This window comes from Panthera onca, chromosome C1 (assembly GCF_046562875.1).
Source record: "Panthera onca isolate mPanOnc1 chromosome C1, mPanOnc1 haplotype 2, whole genome shotgun sequence".
Taxonomy (NCBI): domain Eukaryota; kingdom Metazoa; phylum Chordata; class Mammalia; order Carnivora; family Felidae; genus Panthera; species Panthera onca.
Genome location: NC_138346.1, coordinates 11,945,054 through 11,963,427, shown reverse-complemented (window position 1 = coordinate 11,963,427; position 18,374 = coordinate 11,945,054). Strand labels below are relative to the sequence as shown.

The following is an 18,374-nucleotide window of genomic DNA, read 5'->3' as shown; positions in this document are numbered from 1 at the left end:
CCATGATCCTGGGATCGTGACCTGAGCCAAAATCAAGAGTTAGTCACTCAACCAACTGAGCCACCCAGGAGCCCCGGGCCAGGAATATTTTTTTAAGCAATCTGAACAATCCTGTGTCTTGTTATAGAATTGATCTGTGGTCACAGGGAAATGAATACAAGATGAAAGTTCACCTATCATTCATAAAAATGGCAGGGAGCTAAGTGATTGACTAGACTCACCTTTCACTCTCGACACAACCATGTCTCCCTTTTCTCCTTTACTGCCAAGTGGTCCTGCAGCACCGGGTTTTCCCTTGGTGAGAAATAAGAGGAATGAATCAGTTTAATTTTGATGGGTCAAAAGTTATTCACCTACATCTAATCTCTCTCTTCTTTACTTCTAAATCACCTGTTCCAGATTCTGGTGTGGTACCCTTGGTATCACTCTCTTCCTTACCTTCTAAGGTGGGTCCTACCTTACAAAACTGAAGGTCTTGACCTGCATTTAGAAGCTTGTGGAATCTGGATAAGGTCTGTACCAGATTCAACAGAAGCATCTATCATTATCAATTTCCTGGTTTTGGCAACGTACTATGGTTATGTATGCTATCATCGGGGATGCTGGGTGAAGCGTCCATGGGAACTCTCTGCGTGATTGTGTAACTTCTTTGAGTCATAACATAAAATTTATCTCAACATAAAAATTTATAATCAAATTTTTTAATTTTTTTTTTAACGTTTATTTATTTTTGAGACAGAGACAGAGCATGAATGGGGGAGGGTCAGAGAGAGAGGGAGACACAGAATCCGAAACAGGCTCCAGGCTCTGAGCAGTCAGCACAGAGCCCGACACGGGGCTTGAACTCATGGACTGCGAGACCATGACCTGAGCTGAAGTCGGACGCTTAACTGACTGAGCCACCCAGGCGCCCCCTATAATCAAATTTTTTAACTATATTGAGCATTTTAATAGAATGAGGAGTAAAGAAGAAGGTAGGTTAACCACAAGAGCTGCCACTAAAGCCGAAAGCAGAGGTATGGGGATAAGCTTGTGATATTGAGGGAAACTGATGGGCAAGAGGAGGGGAAAATAAGAACCACGGTTACATGGTTGATACATTTCCTCTATATAGCAAGTAAACAGCTGATTTTCACTGATGGGCTCATCATCTTTTGACCTCAACATTGCTCTGAGACTCACTGTTTGGGTCATGGTTTTATAAGTGTTACATATTACTGAATATTAAGCCATGTCAACAATCTGGAAACCTACCATCAGCATATTAGAGTGGCCAAGCATCAGAGTAAATACAGCTACAGAAACACTATACATAACTTAAGGTTACTTATCAGATGACCTTGAAAGTCAAGAAACACAGATAAGAATTTAGACGGAGGTAAAAATGACTGAGAAGACCGTTTACTTTTCCCACACAGATGCCACCTTGCCTTATTTTCATACAATCTAACAAGTTCACGCAAGCTTAACCTGCTTAACTGGCACTTTATAAGCAGTTAACTACTAAGAGGAGAAGGTAACAGTGGAGATCAGTATGATGGCAGCATTAAGTAGTAAGAATGAAGAGAAAGCCAAAACCGTACGCAACAGGCATAAAAACCCAAATGGCAAAAATGCTTGGGAGCCATCTGATGTAGAAAAAAAACAGTTCCACACACCCACTCAATTACCCCCCCACCCCCGCCAGGGGCATCACTGTAGTATAGCATCCCAGGTAACGATGTCTATGTGACATCAAAAAGGCGAGTGGAACAAATTTTTCAGTAGGAAGAGCTGGAATAGACAGAAAAGGAACTTTAGAAATCGCAAAGTGCTAATATGGGTTGAGTGTTGCTTAAATGCTTATTTTTCCTGTCTAAGACTAAGTCATAAGTGACAACATGACAGGTCCAAAGTATATGAGACACAGTGTTCAGCCCAAGAGGCAGATAATGAAAACGCCCTTCCGATGGATAAACTATCAACACATAAAACCATTCATTTAGCACACGAACCAGTTTCTCTCCAGAAGGAGAATGCCAGTGGAATGCTTAATAAATGAGACCTTGGTGTCCTGGGAGTCTGAGCAGCTCCTTAGTTAGCCATTGAAGACTTAGAATGTACTATAAATTTCTCTAATGCTGTGCAGATATAGAATATTCAGCACTAGAGTCAGATCTCAGACTTATTTGAGCTAGTGAGAAAAAAAAAGTAGATAACCAGCACTGGTTTTGGATTTCACTAGAGAGACATTCACTGACAATCTACAAAGGGCCAGGGAGTACTCAGAGTAGCAAGGACACAACAGTTAACAGCAGACCGTCTTGCCTTCATGGCACTTAGACTTAGATTCTTAGTGAAACAAATGTTGAATCCAAGAGATTCTTGGGGCAAAGGTTCCCAGCAGCTTTGGGATCAAGGCTACTTGTCATTATTCCAAGACCTGAGATCATTAAATACATGTGTTAATACAACAACAAAGTCTCAACAGCAACAAAACAAATTCTTCTCTGCCAGCCATGTAACAGTCGTTTAAAACATGGTCTAGATCAGGTATTTGAGCCACAGATGCCCACAGGGGCCGTGCCTAGCAAGGGAAGCAGATGGATGGACAGCGCGGAGCCAGGAGCACCCAGCCCTTCTACACGCATGGTCACCTCTCAGCTCCTGGCAACTGTGGGAATGCACTGACCTTGTGTTAATGAACTTCCAATTTCTCAAGGGCCGCCATAAATCTTATTAATAATACAAAATAAAACACGATGAAGACAAAACCAAACAAGCCAGTAGGTCAGATTTAGCCCATGTCAAGTCCATGACCTTTGGTTTGCTCTACAACTCATCAGGGGCAGTGACCCTGCTTGATCACTGGTGTATCCCTTACAGCCCTCAGAATATGTTGCTGAACTGAATTCTTACCCCGTTGTTATGTCCATTTTATAAATGAGGCACTGAGGCTCAGGAAGACTGTAGAGCTTGCCAGTGTCAGAGTTGGGATTTGAAAGTGGATCCAAGTGGCTCCCAGTCCCCATGCTTAACGTGACAGCATCTTGGTAGGAAACCCCCAACCTCAGACTATGGCAATAAATACAAAGCTTTGTTCTAACCATAAAAAAAAAATGTAAAGAACCTAAACACACTTTTCTGTTTTCTATTTGCCTACCAATCTGTGGCTTCTGAGGCCAGGGACCAGCTGCTGAGAGAGGACATGTCCGATGAAGTGAGAGCACCCACAGTGATCGTCTGTGGTTCCCCTGTGCTCTCTCTTTGTATCCATTCTTTTCCCCCAAACACCTTCCTTTCACGGTGCCTCGTGGTATAAGGATCTAGTCCCCAGCTGTAACCACACTGTGATGAACTTAATGCAGAGAAGTCATATGGACAGGACCATGTACAGAAAAAAAGACATCAGAAACATTACCTGTCCTAAGAGTAAGACGTACAGCAGCCGAATGACATAAAGCTCAGCCAGGACAACCCTGGGCAAACTAGCAATTCACGCTCAAAGAGACTAGCCCTGAGAAGCAACTCAAGAGAAAGCCATAAAAATATTTTAGAACCAGTATCATCTTCTTAATGAAGGGACCACTATAAAAAATGACTGTGCTCAAATGCCGAATGGAAAAAGCAGACTATAAAATGAAGTGCTTAACAGCTGCGGCCGTGTTCATTCAACATACACATATTAAGAAGTTAGCTTCTTGTCACGCAGACTTTGTGAGTGTGTTTTGCAAGTGTATTAAGGGTGGTACCAAGAGAGAGCCTAATTGTCACCCTCACTTAAGGCTCTCAGACTGGAACCTTATTTTCATGGCATGTCCCAGGGAAAATGGAAAAGAGGACATTCAGGCTAATGGGTAGGCTCCAGGTCACCCCAGGATTAAGGCTCTTCGATAAAGAGGGGACAGGCAGGCTGTGTCCAGCCTCCAGAGTAATGCCCTTAGGGCCAGTGAGTTTCTTCTGAGGAGTCAAGTTGCTGAAAGGCTGTGCCTCAATTCGAGTCACTTGTAATGGTCAGCAGATGAGAACCATTTCAAAATAAATCTACTCTGTGGCACGAAATATCACATAAACGCTGACAAAGCCAATGTCTGTATCTCCAGCTTGGACCTCGCATCGGAATCTCTTACTTGAATACCATCTCACTACCCTTCAACACCTCGACCTGCTTGTCTGATTGGCACCTCAAATTTAAGATGGCCCCAATGATACTTCCTTTCCCCATTCCACACCTACTCCTCACATTGGCTTCCCCATTTGGGTCTTATCCTTTACTTTTCTCCTTCTAATATCCCATGTCCAGCCCAACAGCCAATCTATTAGCACTGATCTCAAAACATATCGAGAATCTGATCATTTCTCATCACACCCAGCACCAACATGCTAATTTGTCTACCATCATATTTCACCAGGACTATGCAGCAGTCCTCCAGCCCATCTCCCTCCTTCCCTCGCCTCCTGTTATCTGTTCTTACCAGAACTACCATAGTGAGCCATTCGAAGCTAACGTCAGCCATAGAGCATTATGTCTGTCTCTTCTTAAAACTTTCCACTGGCTGTTCCCTGTCATCCAGAATAAAAGCCCAAACCCAACGCACCCACCAAGCCCCGTGCTCCACAACCCCACATAACCTCCAGCCACTTCTTTGTCTTCATTTCCTCCAGCTTTTCCCCTCAAGCTACATTAGATGGTGATGGCCTTTATCATCATCAGCCATACGTACTCATCTATTTGCTACCCAGCATGCGTCCCTCCCAACCCCAGGAGTCCCCAGGAGGGTACAGACTGTGCTCTGCTCCCTACTGCATCCCCAGCACCTAGAATGACACATGGAACATAGTAGGTGCTCAATAAATATTAATTGAATGAATGAACATAGATGATTTTTTTTGGTCATTAATATATGTATAGGTTCAAAACATAAAATATATATCATAGTATAAGTCAGAAAGAGCTACAGTTGAATTTTATCTCTGTCTCTTTTAACTAGAAAGATTGTTATTGGTAAGAGCTACTCACTGGTGGTCCTGGAGATCCTTCAGCACCCGGAGGGCCTGGATGACCTTTCTCTCCAAGCCACCCAGGGAGCCCCAAGTCTCCCTTACTACCCTGCCTCCCAGGAAGTCCCGGAGGGCCTGGTGGGCCCATGGGACCAGGCTCACAGGCACAGAGCCCCGCGTTTCCTAGACAGAGGATAAAAGGGAGCTTTGTCATATTTCCTGCACAAAATCCCAAAAAGCCTTTACTAAACAAAACCAAGAATGAAAATAAGAACAAAAAGGGTGTGACGTACATGGTTCTTATCTCCCATAACTGATAACATGTGACGTAGCAGGGGAGGGGCACTGTGTAGGGGTACCTAGGCATGGTCTACGTGGGGCAAAGTGTATCATTTCTGGACAAATGGGGTATCTTGGGTCTTTAAATAAACTCATTCTGATAAACTGATACCCAGTTTTACTGAAGGAACTTTAAAATAAGAAATCATATTTTTAAAAGTTTGAAAGTCTTTTATCTGGTTCCTGCTGAAGAAACAAAAAAAAAAAAATTGGGGTTAGAGCATACACTCTAAACAAATAAAGAAACAAAATAATATGTGAAAAAGGATTACTGACTGCATTGCCTATTACAACTGATAATTCACTACAATGCGTTTTCTAATCATCAGGACTTTTAGTCGAAAAAAAAAAAGCCTTTTGGATGGTCAAACTCAGCTGTGTTTATGCTCTCATACCCACCTGTTCCAGATGGTCAAAAAGGCACCAAACAATTTACAGTGGAGAAACACTGAGACACAAACACTTGATGACACGGGGAAGTAGGGACCCACAGAGAGAAAGTGAAAAAAAAGATCAGTACTTTCTCATCTCCGCTTCTTTCAAGGAACAAAAAGCACCTCATGAAAAAAGTCACCACTCTGAGGCAAATTTCACAGCAGGCAAGGGTCTCCTTTAGACTCTCAGATACAAAGACTTGACTTTGGCTAAGTTCTAACCACATCATGAGCACATGATGAAAAGGGGCACTCAAGGGGGTAACTAAGGTACGTATCGCATCGAAGTGAAATGTTCCATTGCCCACTTCATAAATGCCTCCAACCCCCCCCCCCCATAAGCTATTGTCTTCAGGAAATCCTACCTTTGCTGCATACTTGCCTTTTTCTCCTTTCGAGCCTCTTCTTCCTGGAGGACCTGCTTTGCCTTTTATTCCTTGTGGTCCAGGGTGCCCGACACTACAATATATAACTTTACAGTGGGAAAGGGGGATGGGGCATAAGAGAAGCACTCAGTTTTTGTGAATGTCTTCCAAAGAACAGGTGCAAGTGTCTCTTGCACTCTTATTTTCCCCTGAAGCCCACTTTCTTCCATTCCTTTCCCAAATTTCTTTCTCTCTAATATAAGAATATATAAACAAATAGACCATACAATTGTCACAGCATGCTTCTGCTCCCACAACCATTGATAAAGCCATCCTAATCTCAACCCCAACTTAGTGGGTTGTAGAGAAAGGTGGACAAAAAAACAAAGACAATAAATAAACAACAAACAAACAAAAATAACTGTGCAGCAAACATCCGTTTCCCCTTCCATTATGAACAATTACCAAATTAAGAAAGCTCATAAAAGCAAAACTTCAGAGATATCTGATTCAGTGTGACAGATAAAACATAAACAATAAGTTCTTTATTCTCCCTGAATCCCAGTAAAACAGCAAACAGTAAAATAATATTATAAAAAGGTGTAAGCTCACAAGACAAAAAAAAGGGGGGGGGGGGAGGAGGTAAGGAAACAAAGCAAAAAGTGTAAAAGAACCTAGCAGACCCTGAAAAGCTGAATTCTAAGCAGGCAGTGGGGAAAGGGAACAAAGAACACAATTTACATGAGAAATCTCTCCCAAAGTTCAGGAATTGGTACCTTGAAGTAGAATGACAGTGCCCCAAACAGGAGGACTGGTTAAAGAAACAATTTAATCATAAGATCCCCTTCTCAAGAATTACAGCAGCAACTATGGCCCCTCAGAATTGGAGGAAAGAGACAACGTAGCAAGAAGAAAACTTTGAAATAAAGTATATGATTTAAAAAGTAGATGAAGGAAAGCATTTCACCTCTAAAACATGAACAGATTTCTACAAAAGAAAACATTGAGGGGCTTCCTGGGTGGCTCCGTTGGTTAAGCATCCAGCTCTTGGTTTCTTCTGCTCAGGTCATGGTCTCATGACTTCATGAGTTTGAGCCCCACACCAGGCTCTGTGCTGACAGCATGGAGCCTACTTGGGATTCTGTCTCCCTCTCTCTCTGCCCTCCCCTACTCACTCTGTCTCTTTCTCAAAATAAATAAACCTAAAAAACGTTTTAAAAAACATTAAAACAGAACAATAGCAACAACAAAATCCTTAGAAACGAAAAGAAAACTATTATGAAAGTAGAAATGGAAAAATTCTGAAGCAGAGATGTAAAGTGGAGTTCAGGAAGTCTACAAGAAAGTGTTACAGAAAAATAAGAAGGTGAAAAGTAATAAAGAAACATATATAGTGGATTCACTAATAGGCAAATATGTAGAATTCAGAAGGAGAAAACGGGGGGGGGGGGGGGGTGGGAAATGGAGGAGAAAGTATCTTCAGAGAAACACTTCAAGAAATTTTTCCAGAAATGGAGGATTTGTGTTGGCTAGAACTTGCTCACTGAGCGCCTACGAATAAATGCAGATGTGCCCACACAGAGGCAAGTCGTTGTGAAATTGAAGGTCATTGGAGAAAAAAGAAAAATTCTGTAAGATTTCAGAGCAGAAAACAGATTTCAAACAAAGGATCAAGAATCTAAATGTCATTGGACTTCTTCAATTCTAGAAAACAATGGACAATGCCTAGAAAAATGTATTTCCAATCTAGAATTTTATATTCAGCCAAATTATCAACCAAATTCCACAGTAGAATAAAGGCATTTTCAGACAGATAAAGCATACTTTTTTCAGGACATATGATGATGAATATATAAGATAGAAGTATGATAGAAATATGTGAGTTGTAGGTAACAAGGGGACCCAGAGAGAGGGAGAAACAGAGACAGAGGGAAACATAAAGAGACAGAGACAAAGACAAAAAGAATTCCTGGTAAAGGAAGATTTCGAGACAGTGTCTGAGATGGCTTAAAATTGCAACCTGACCTAATTTGAACAGGTTAAAAAGCTCCAGGAGAGATTTATTCAAAGAGATAATACTGATAAAATATTTCATGAGTTAGAATGGAAATTTATACAATTCTAGATGGTTTGAGGTTAAATTCACGGTAGGCATATTGAAAAGCAAGCAAACACACACAAAAAACCAAGACTACTCTTAACAAAATGGTACACTAGAAAAGTAGTAACATACATTTTTGGATGGCAGACCTGGTGAACAGCATTTATGTAACCATTCAGTGTAAATACTGAATATTTTTATGTAGTCAAAACTAAGAGAATAACTATGTTGAATAGGCTTTGGGAGTAGAAAATGTGCATATGTGCGGTGGGGAGGGACTGAACGAGAGCTAATTTCATCTTCTATGGAAGGAAGTGAAAAGATAAGTCTCAAAGTCAAGAATCAAGAAATTGCAATACAAGGGGGTGCCGGGTGGTTCAGCCAGTTAAGCCTCCACTATGGCTCAGGTCACAATCCACCCTTGGGCTCTGTACTGATAGGTGGAAGCCTGGAGCCTGATTCAGATTCTGTGTCTCCCTCTCTCTCTGCCCCTCATCTCACCAAAAAAACAAACATCAAAAGAAAGAAAGAAAGAAAGAAAGAAAGAAAGAAAGAAAGAAAGAAAGAAAGAAAGAGAAAGAAAGAAATAGTAATACAAGCACATTGAAGGGCACTAGAAAGGCAAATAAAAAAAGATTCCAATGAGTTGTGCGAAGATAATTGCCCCTGGAGAGGAAGGAACAGAAGAAGGGGTTGGCTAGGATGGCAATTCTTCACAACAGGCTTCATAGAACTGTCTCTTACACCACCTCTATTTATATAACTCTGATAAAAATTAAAACGACATTGAAAAAATAGAAATTGTAGTAATTTACAGAACTCTATCATTCACACTTAAATCCTCAACTGTATGCTTTAGCTGATGTGATCTCCAACATCAGTCTACTTTTTTGTATTATTAATAATACTAACTTGGCTCATGACATAATGGATAATGTTAAAAAATATTTAGAAAGTCACATTTTCTGAATGACACTGCAGATATCACATGCAACATAAATGCCAGTGAACGTGAATGAGGAGCACTTTACCATCTGATCCTGGAGGGCCCTGCAGTCCTGGAGCTCCAGGCAACCCAGGGGGTCCCGGGCTCCCTGGTTTCCCTGGAGTGGAATCAGCTCTCCCGGGGATACCGGCTGCCCCTGGAAATCCCGGATGACCAGGAAACCCTCCTGGCCCAGGGGGTCCCATCATGCCTCCAAGAGAAATTGAGAATGAAAACCACATGTATCTCTCAGAGTAAACAAACTTTTTTTTTTTTTAAGAAGAAATCAAAATCCGTACATTCTTCCTTAGACTGTAAAAATTTTTAAAGGAAAAAAATGTATTTCAAAATTAACTTGATTTCCCAGCCATAAGAATACCTCACCTTCTTTGAAATAAGCCCACAAGTGGAAATTTTGAGGAATTGGATTTTCTTACTTTTTCCCTATTATTTAGGGTTATTGGAGGAAAATACACATATTATTTAATTAAAATTATTATTTTTTCAATCTTTCCACTTTGATAATTTGGTTAAAAACAATCTGGATGAACATATTAGCACATGTAGCAAATAAAAATATGGACTCACATATCATCTCCGTAAGATATAGAATACCATACCTTTCATAGCAAGGTAGGTTGGGGAGAGGCATAGAGGTGCCGTATTAGAACCCAATCCCTCTCTCTCCAGCCACATGTAATTACACACGCTCCATGAATGTTGAAATGTTCAGTGTGTTCAGGGGTCAAAGTGAGTAAAAGCTAAATCCTGCTTTCTTGTGACATCTGACCCTCTCACTGGGGGCTTTGGCTAAAGACAGCAGGAAGGCTTCCTGTGAGAAGCATCTTCTTTCTGAGCATGAATCTCTCTGTGGAAGATTATAGTTTCCAAAGATGGCTGCCATGGTAGCTCTCATCCCTCACACTCTTGGTTCCCCTCTCCTTGAATGTGATGGGATTTTGTGATTATTTGGACTAACAAAGTACAGCAGGAGTGATGCCATGTACAAAGACGATGGCTACGTCATTAAAGATGATTCAGCTTCTGCCTTGTGAGCTGAAATGCTTGGGATTGGAGTCCTGAGCCACCATAGAAGCAATATCACTGCTCTGAAGCCACCATGCTCTACGGAAGCCTAAATAAGTACAGAGCCAGACAGAGAGGCCATGAGACTAAACAAAAGAAAGAGGACAGAGATGCCCAGCCAGTCCTCATGTGTCCGTTGCAGCCACATAATGGTGATGAACATCCCAATCTAGAATTGCTCAGCTTAGCCCTTCCTGAATTCTTGAACGACAGCGAGGGGTAATAGGATGATTGTTGTTTTAAGCCACTAGGTTTTGGGTAATTCATTCAGCAACAGACAACAGAAACGCTGTCAGTAATCAGTAAGTAGCATGCTAACTAAATTAATGGCATTCATTACAGTGTGCATATATGTTGGGGCTTTGCATATATTTTCAAACATTAGCCTTACTCTTGAAACAATCTTGCAAAGTTTGTACCTTATAGATAAGGCACAGAAATTTAGACCAATAATAGCTAACATGGCTAACGGCATTCTAAGAACTGTTTACATATTGCTTCCTTCAACCCTAACAAGAACTGCACTCTAAAGAGGAGAAAACTGAGGCACAGAGAGGTTTCGTAAATGCTTAAGACCACACCACTTGTATGTGGTAGAACCTGGAATGTTTTTAGTCCATAGTGTAAACACGTAACTATTTCAGCATACCACACTGAGTGGCACGGCTGGGATTCAGTCACAGGTGTCTGACTCCAAAACCCTACTTATCTCATGGTAAATATTTTAGATGATTGTAAAATAAGTATAGCAAAGGCTATGAATATTGGTGTATTTAAATGAAAGGTGTTCCTGTTGACTTGGCTGTCACCTTGTCTTCATGTCATTCCTAAGACTTGTCTCCAAACCTCCACAGTCACTGGATGCACCTGGATGCTACCTGGTGTCTTGTCCCAGTCTATGGAAAATGCTCGACCACTTTCCAACAGGGAAAATGGGCTACGGTATATGGAATATAGCACCTTGAGCAGCCATGAAATCAATTCAGTTGTGGCCAGCATTAAAATTTTTTTTTCAAAACAAAAGAGTGGCATAGAAAATAGAATACATCATACCCCAAAAGGTATTCTTTTATGAAATTTGTGTTTCAATCATATGCATATGTGGATACATATATGTGTGCAATGTAATGCAAATGCAATGTAATACTAAATATATTTTTTTATAATAGATTGTAGTCAAGACTTGAAAGCCATTGGGTTAATTCTTTAAAAAAAAAAAATCTTGTGGAATTAAGAGCCTTTCTGTTATATTCAGCTTTCAATCTGCTAGAGATCTGTGTTGCTTACTCCCATTGGGTTTTGATTTCAATCTGCTAGATCCACTATTTTATTATAAATATGCCCAAAAGAAGAAATCTAATACCAGAGGCTAATGATTCCTGACAAACTGAGTACTGTCTACACAACTTAGATAGCCTTGGGTCAATGAAGCCAAGGCTACGGTATCTACAGATTAAATAAACTAAACTTTGCCACCTTTGTGGTCAGTTATCAGATCCTACAAAGTGGAAGCTAGATTCATAGAAAATTAAAGAACTTTGTAGTTAACAGATGAATGGCAGGAAACTTTTCACTCCTCAGTAAATATAACAAGAGACACAGACTGGATAAAATTACGTCTATTCAAGACTTTCTCCTCGCACATTTAATAAGTTCTCCTGAGTTCCCAGAATGCAAATCTCCTCTACACTTCTATTCCTAATCTTACTTGGGAATATTAACCAGCACAGCACTTGAAGGAGTTCAAAGTCCTATATCAATAGGATTCTTTCCCAGGCACTTCTGCAACTTGATTACCATGAGCTGTAAGGTTTTGTTTTCTTTCGTTTTGTTTTGGAGGGGTACTGATTTTGGGGGGAGGTGAGGACTGTTGTTTTGGTTTTGTTTTTTAAATGAAGGCTGAATCACAGTTTTATCTTTTAATTCATAATTTGTGTTTCCATCTTTCACGAAGAGGAACTCAATTTTCACGAATAGATGTCAACAGGGAGAGCCTTTCCAAGAGGATGGAAAGACCTGAAAAAACACTCTGAGCCTGGCACCAGTTTCCAAATCTTATCTGCCTCTGACAACTTGCGGGACGCCTCTTATACCCACAGATTCCTCACCACACCCCTGAGATGCTGACTCAGTATTTCTGAGGTACAGCTGAGGGATCTGGATTTCTTACAAGTAAGCCATTAATTGGCTTGAGTTCAGTGGTTCTTAAGCCGTGCTCTACACATAGAAGTAAGAGGTGCTTTGGTAGCAGCAGATGTCTAGGTCCATGCTCCAGAATGCCCAACATTCTTGATCTGGGTGGGGTCAGCCACCAGTTGAAACGCTCCTAGTTGACATCAGTATCAGCTAGAGTTGAGAACCTCCAGGGAGGAGGAAGATGTAGGAAATCTGGCACAGAAAGGCCAGTGGATTTCTACCTGCACAGGTTTCCCCTGGTGGTCCTGAGGGACCAGGGGGACCAGGCGGTCCAACAGACCCCGTTTCTCCATAGCGGCCAGGGCGCCCCGGATCCCCTGGAGGGCCTGCCCAAAACAACAACCCGTGTCAGTGTAATAAACATATATATACATCTTAAAATTCACACACAATTACTTCTTGTGAGGCTTGGTTGAGTACAACTAAGAGATTGTTCTTGCAGTTTCTCGCCACAGTTAGAGATGCAGGATCTTAAGGGGCGCTTGAGGGGCTCAGTCGGTTGAGCATCCGACTCTTGATTTTGGTTCAGGTCATGATCTCACCATTCATGAGATCGAGCCCTGCTTTGGGCTCCATGCTGATCGTGTCTGCCTGCTTGGGATTCTCTCCCTCCATCTCTCTCTGCCCCTCCCCCCACTCGCGCTTGTGCTCAAGCTCGCTCTCTCTCTCAAAATAAATAAATAAACTTTTTTTTCGGGGCGCCTGGGTGGCTCAGTCGGTTAAGCAGCCGACTTCGGCTCAGGTCATGATCTCGCGGTCCGTGAGTTCGAGCCCCGCGTCAGGCTCTGTGCTGACAGCTTAGAGCCTGAAGCCTGTTTCAGATTCTGCGTCTCCCTCTCTCTCTGACCCTCTCCCGTTCATGCTCTGTCTCTCTCTGTCTCAAAAATAAATAAACGTTAAAAAAAATTTTTTTTAAATAAATAAATAAACAAACTTTTTAAAAAATGCAGGATCTTAGATCCCTTCTCTGTAGAGACGTGAACCTTGAGCGGCACTGTCTTTCACACTGACTTGGGTCACTTTCTTGGAGGCAGCATCTTGGTAGGTCTTAGATGGTTTGGAAACATTTTTTAGCAATTAAAATTAGAAGGGTGACATAACAAAAATCTCTGCATACAGCTTACATGCTAAAAAAAATAACATTTGGAGTCTTATGCCAACAGAGATGGTCCAGATGCACTTATCGACCTGCACTTGTAAATTACATATTCTTGCTAAAATCAATGTATTTAGCATGTCAAGCATGCAAAATACACAAATCCTGGGCCAGACTCTTCCGTCAGGGCCACCCAAGTCCCATTTCATAATAATTTATGGCAGGACCAAGCTAGACACAAACCTTTGAGCGGAAGAGATGGAGTTACCAACACACCGGGTGGTCCTGGGTACCCGCGATCTCCAGGGTCCCCCTGAAATCATTCATTCAGACACTTTTCTTAGAAATATTAATATTTTTCTCATGTTGCCTGTAATTAAATATTAGAAGGACCAAGGGTGCATTCGTTTGAGAAATAAAGATTATAGGCTGACCAGAAAAAAAAGAATGGTTCATAGAGATCTGGGAATAACAAAAGCATCTGACCTCCACCTACAAGCAGAGGTAAAGGATCACCTGGCAAAATTCTCACAAAAGAAAAAAAAAAACCTCAAAAAGTTTTTTCATGCCCATAAACTAGATACTTCTGAAACCAGGAAGTTTCTTAGAAATACTATGAGCATTCACGTTGAGCTTGGCAGTCTGGTATAAATAGTCTATTCACCTACAAAATCTGAATCTACACCTTATTTTAGGTGGCCTTATTTAGGTGGCCCCACAGAGAGTTCTCCACAACTTCCTCTGATTTTAATTGGGATACTAGCTGATCCCCATGGAATTTTTGAAACTTTCATTACTATTCACGTTCAAAAGGTTGAGTTCTCAAATGTAAAATATAAACATTTACAACATGCATTGAGATAATATGTACAAAATTAACTCTGTTGCTTTCCAAACTTCTGTTTCTCAAGGATTCTTTCAAATATTTTTAAAAATAAATTAGTTAACATAAGGGATATAGAATTTTATCAGGCTATACTCAAATAAGCCTTTTATTTTTTTACCTTTGGGCCAAGAAATCCAAATGATCCAGGATCTCCAAACAGTCCTTGTTCCCCCTACAAAGAAACACAAACATTCCTTTTTTAAAAAAACGTGACTGGGTGACAAATTGTCTCACTCTTGTTTAATTTGAACGACACACGCTCACTGAGATTCTGTGCAAAGTCTTAACACTATTTTTGGATTGCTTCAGACAGTTTTGTGTGTTAGTTTTTTTGCACTTACAGCTAGATCATGCAATTCATAAAATAAACGTGTCTCCTTTTCCAGTTACTGTGTGCATACTTGCAGGCCCTAGTACGACTTCTGAATGACACTGAATTGTACTTATGAATGAAAATATACTTATCATCTTTATAATCGTGTACATTTACCTTTAATCCTGGAAAGCCTGGCAACCCATAGGAACCAGGATCACCCTAATAAATTCACAAAAATCAACACAAGCAGAATTAAATCAAAGTGCTCGAACCAGTTCAATGCATTATTTTTCACCTTAGGAAACTGCCTTCTGGATATTGAATCTTGGCTCTAAAGGCCGCTGAATGAAAGGAAATATGTATAAAACAGACTGCTTCTTTATAACATCAGCTATTTTAACTGATTTTTTAGTTTACTTTAAAAATGCATGTCCTTGCCAGTGTTTTAAATTAAGAACATACTGTTGTTGTTGTTGTTCTTGTGTTTTCACTTACTTAGTCTAATGATTGCACTGGGCTAAATATTTTTGGAATCGTTGCAATATAATTTGTCTGGAGATTAATAGGTACTCTGTGCATTATCAGCAATAAAAATTATCATGGAAGCCAACGTTGCCCCTTAACTACGGAATCTGGAGCCAGATAAACTCAATGCCCCTGCCCATAGGGGGTCTGGCCTCTATAGTGACTCTATCAGTGACGATCCATCCCATTGGTGGCATGGTTGAGGCCTGATGCTGTATTTTTTTGTAGCTACTGCCCATAGATCAGTACCCTCTTTTGTCAAATAGGCTTAAATGAACGATTCCAAACTGCTACTGCACTGACACTGAACTACGCAGGAAATGCCACAATCCTGTTCCTACCCACCAATTCTACCTTCTGCTCGCCTGGTTTATCTAAATGATGTCAACAGAAGGGACGTTTTGTTGAACACGTCGCTATTGCATCATTTGTATCCAAAATATATTGTTCCTGTTTGAGAAAACCTCCACTTTGAGTTCTTAGAAATGCTGATCTAGTTTTGTAAAAATAGGAGAGGGAAAGCCAACTCGCTGACGTTCGGGGCAGCAGGGATGGCGTGAACCAGCCTTACCCGCGGTCCTGAGAACCCAGGAACACCCTTCTCTCCTTTGGCCCCAAATCCAGGTTTTCCCTTAAAGAGATGACAACATTCAGAGGCATTCGAGCAGCCATATCTCAGCAACATGGCATTCAGAAACAAAATGAGATTTAAAAATTACTGCCAGCAGCTTAAAGGAAACAAGTACTTTAGAATAGATGCCCCATGGGATTATGATAAAATAGTGAAAACTTCTATTAACATACATTAGCATTTAAAGCAATGATAAAGATCCATGCGAAACATTTTTTTTCATTAATATAGCATACCATACAAATAAAAAAAAAGGTATTTCAATAAATTACCTTGGGTCCTGGTGGTCCTGGAGGTCCAGTTACACCAGGCATTCCTTTTATGCCCTAAAAATCACAATGAATATTTATCTGGTTTATTCTTATTATTTAACATACTGAATTCCATCTTTTTCAGAACTTACCCCTTTCAACAATCATTTTACTAATTTTCAAAATAAAGGATTACTCTTCAACTGTTGCTCAATAGCAACTAAGGTCCAGGAGCGCTTCTAAACCCGACACTATTCAGACCAGCTCTGTGTGAGAGGTGTCGTGTCGTGGGGCACAGGGGACGTGACCACCATGGAACCAGAGCAGCAGGTGCAAGCTGGGAGTGGAGCCATTGAGAGGAGTGGCTCATTTTGAGCAAGGTAGTGAAAGTTAACCCAGTAATTGAAAACTGACAACAGAATCTGGGGGTGGCGAGTGTAACATCAGTAAGTATCGCAGGCTGACAGGGGAAGTGATGTTTGCCAAACTTCTATTACGTGTCCACTTCTACATACCTGTTACCTTCTCAATGATCAAAACGTCAAGCCCATATGTAACATCTCAAGGACAACCGGACTTCCAGTGGCCCCTTCGGCCCATATACCACAGACAGTATCAATGGGGCACTATATTCTGGAGGACATGTCACAATTTAGCAGCCCGCACTAGGTCTGTGATGCAGCAATTGAATAAACTTGAGAACACGGGTAACTTTCCCAAGCCTCATTTTCCAAGTCTGTACAATGGGGCTAATGACAGTACTCATCTGCTAAGGTTGCTCTGGGATTGATGCTGTGATTCCTGGAGGCGCTCAGCACTTTGTTGGCACAGGTACATGTTCAGAAAATGCTGGCTGTGACTACTTTATCAAGGCAACATATGGATTGGGAATTACCTTTTCTCCTTTATACAGACAAGAATCAGGTGGCTGTACCAATAAGGTGGGTCCAGGAGAACCTTGCTGGCCAACTTCACCCTTAAAAAAAAAGGAAGATAACAGGAATTTCATATTAACTTTATTTTGAAATATAATTTGAAACAAAGAAGAATTTCACCCATGTATTGTCATATAATGCATACAGTCCTGTGTGTCATGAGTTTAAAACAAAAATCATGGCAAATACATCATGAAACTTAAAGTATTTATTGTTTTTCACCAGTAATAATACTGATCGTTAGAAATAAAATTAAAAAACAGAAACAGAAACAAAAACAAAAACAAACTAGGGGCACCTGGGGGGGCTCAGTCAACTGAGCGTCCAACTCTCGATCTCAGCCCAGGTCTTGATCTCAGGTTCGTGAGTTCAAGCCCTCCATTGGGCTCCATGCTAGGCATGGAGCCTACTTAAAATAAAAAGAAAACTTAAAATTAAAATTAAAATTAAAAAAATTAAATTTAAAAATATAAGCGATTCATAATCCTATCATCAGAGATCTCTATGAAAACTTTGGCATAGTTCTTTGTGATGTGTGTGCTTATGAGTCTGTATCTGTACACATAACTTGGATAATGTACCTATGTACACACATGTATGTGATCAAATGATGTGTTAAATACAATTTAAAAGATAATCAGAATGCTATACAGAATATATAAACATAATTTAAAATACACACTATGGTTTATACTTTTATATTTTGTTACAGTTTCAAGTTTTAAGAGTTTTGTATTTTTCCTTTATAATACTATTTTTTGCACATTTTCCAATTATACTACAAATTCTTCAAAAACCTGATTTTTAGTGCCTACACAATAATCTACTGTAAGACTATACTACCATTCATTAAGCCATCCTACTCTAGTTAGATTTAGGTTATTTCTAATTTGTTTTCGATATGTTTAAGCTCTCTGTATAGAATAGTTAACCAAAAGTTGTCATTTATGTTATTAGAAATGTTATTCTCTTGGGAATAAAATGTCCCCTGAACTGGGTTTGCCATGATACAACCAAAAATTCTCACCCTTAATTAGCAGATAATTGTTTGTTTTTTTTTTTTTTTTTTTTACTTATCTGAATATTTCTATTCATTCTGCACTTAGATATACTTAAGAGCAGATGACACAGCTGGTCACCTGTGTTTGCAAACTAGGCCCATACTGACTGTCATTTTGGACAAGTTCCTTAAAAATCTCTCCTAGCTAGCCTTTGTTTCCTTGATTCCTCTGAATCTCACCTTCCTTC

General features: G+C 40.4%; 1 protein-coding gene across 1 annotated transcript in view; it reads right to left on the bottom strand.

Annotated features, from left to right (window-relative positions):
• The window catches only part of COL4A4 (collagen type IV alpha 4 chain), a 130,766-nt gene that overhangs the window by 58,076 nt on the left and 54,316 nt on the right, over positions 1–18,374 (bottom strand). The window contains exons 14-24 of the mRNA XM_060623942.3: positions 17,087–17,167; positions 16,213–16,266; positions 15,881–15,940; positions 14,959–15,003; positions 14,587–14,640; positions 13,826–13,895; positions 12,708–12,812; positions 9,251–9,415; positions 6,136–6,225; positions 5,000–5,163; positions 222–294 (exon numbers count right to left, since the gene is read on the bottom strand). Of these exons, the coding sequence (XP_060479925.2) occupies positions 222–294; positions 5,000–5,163; positions 6,136–6,225; positions 9,251–9,415; positions 12,708–12,812; positions 13,826–13,895; positions 14,587–14,640; positions 14,959–15,003; positions 15,881–15,940; positions 16,213–16,266; positions 17,087–17,167 (961 nt within the window). The remainder of the gene's footprint in view (positions 1–221; positions 295–4,999; positions 5,164–6,135; positions 6,226–9,250; positions 9,416–12,707; positions 12,813–13,825; positions 13,896–14,586; positions 14,641–14,958; positions 15,004–15,880; positions 15,941–16,212; positions 16,267–17,086; positions 17,168–18,374) is intronic.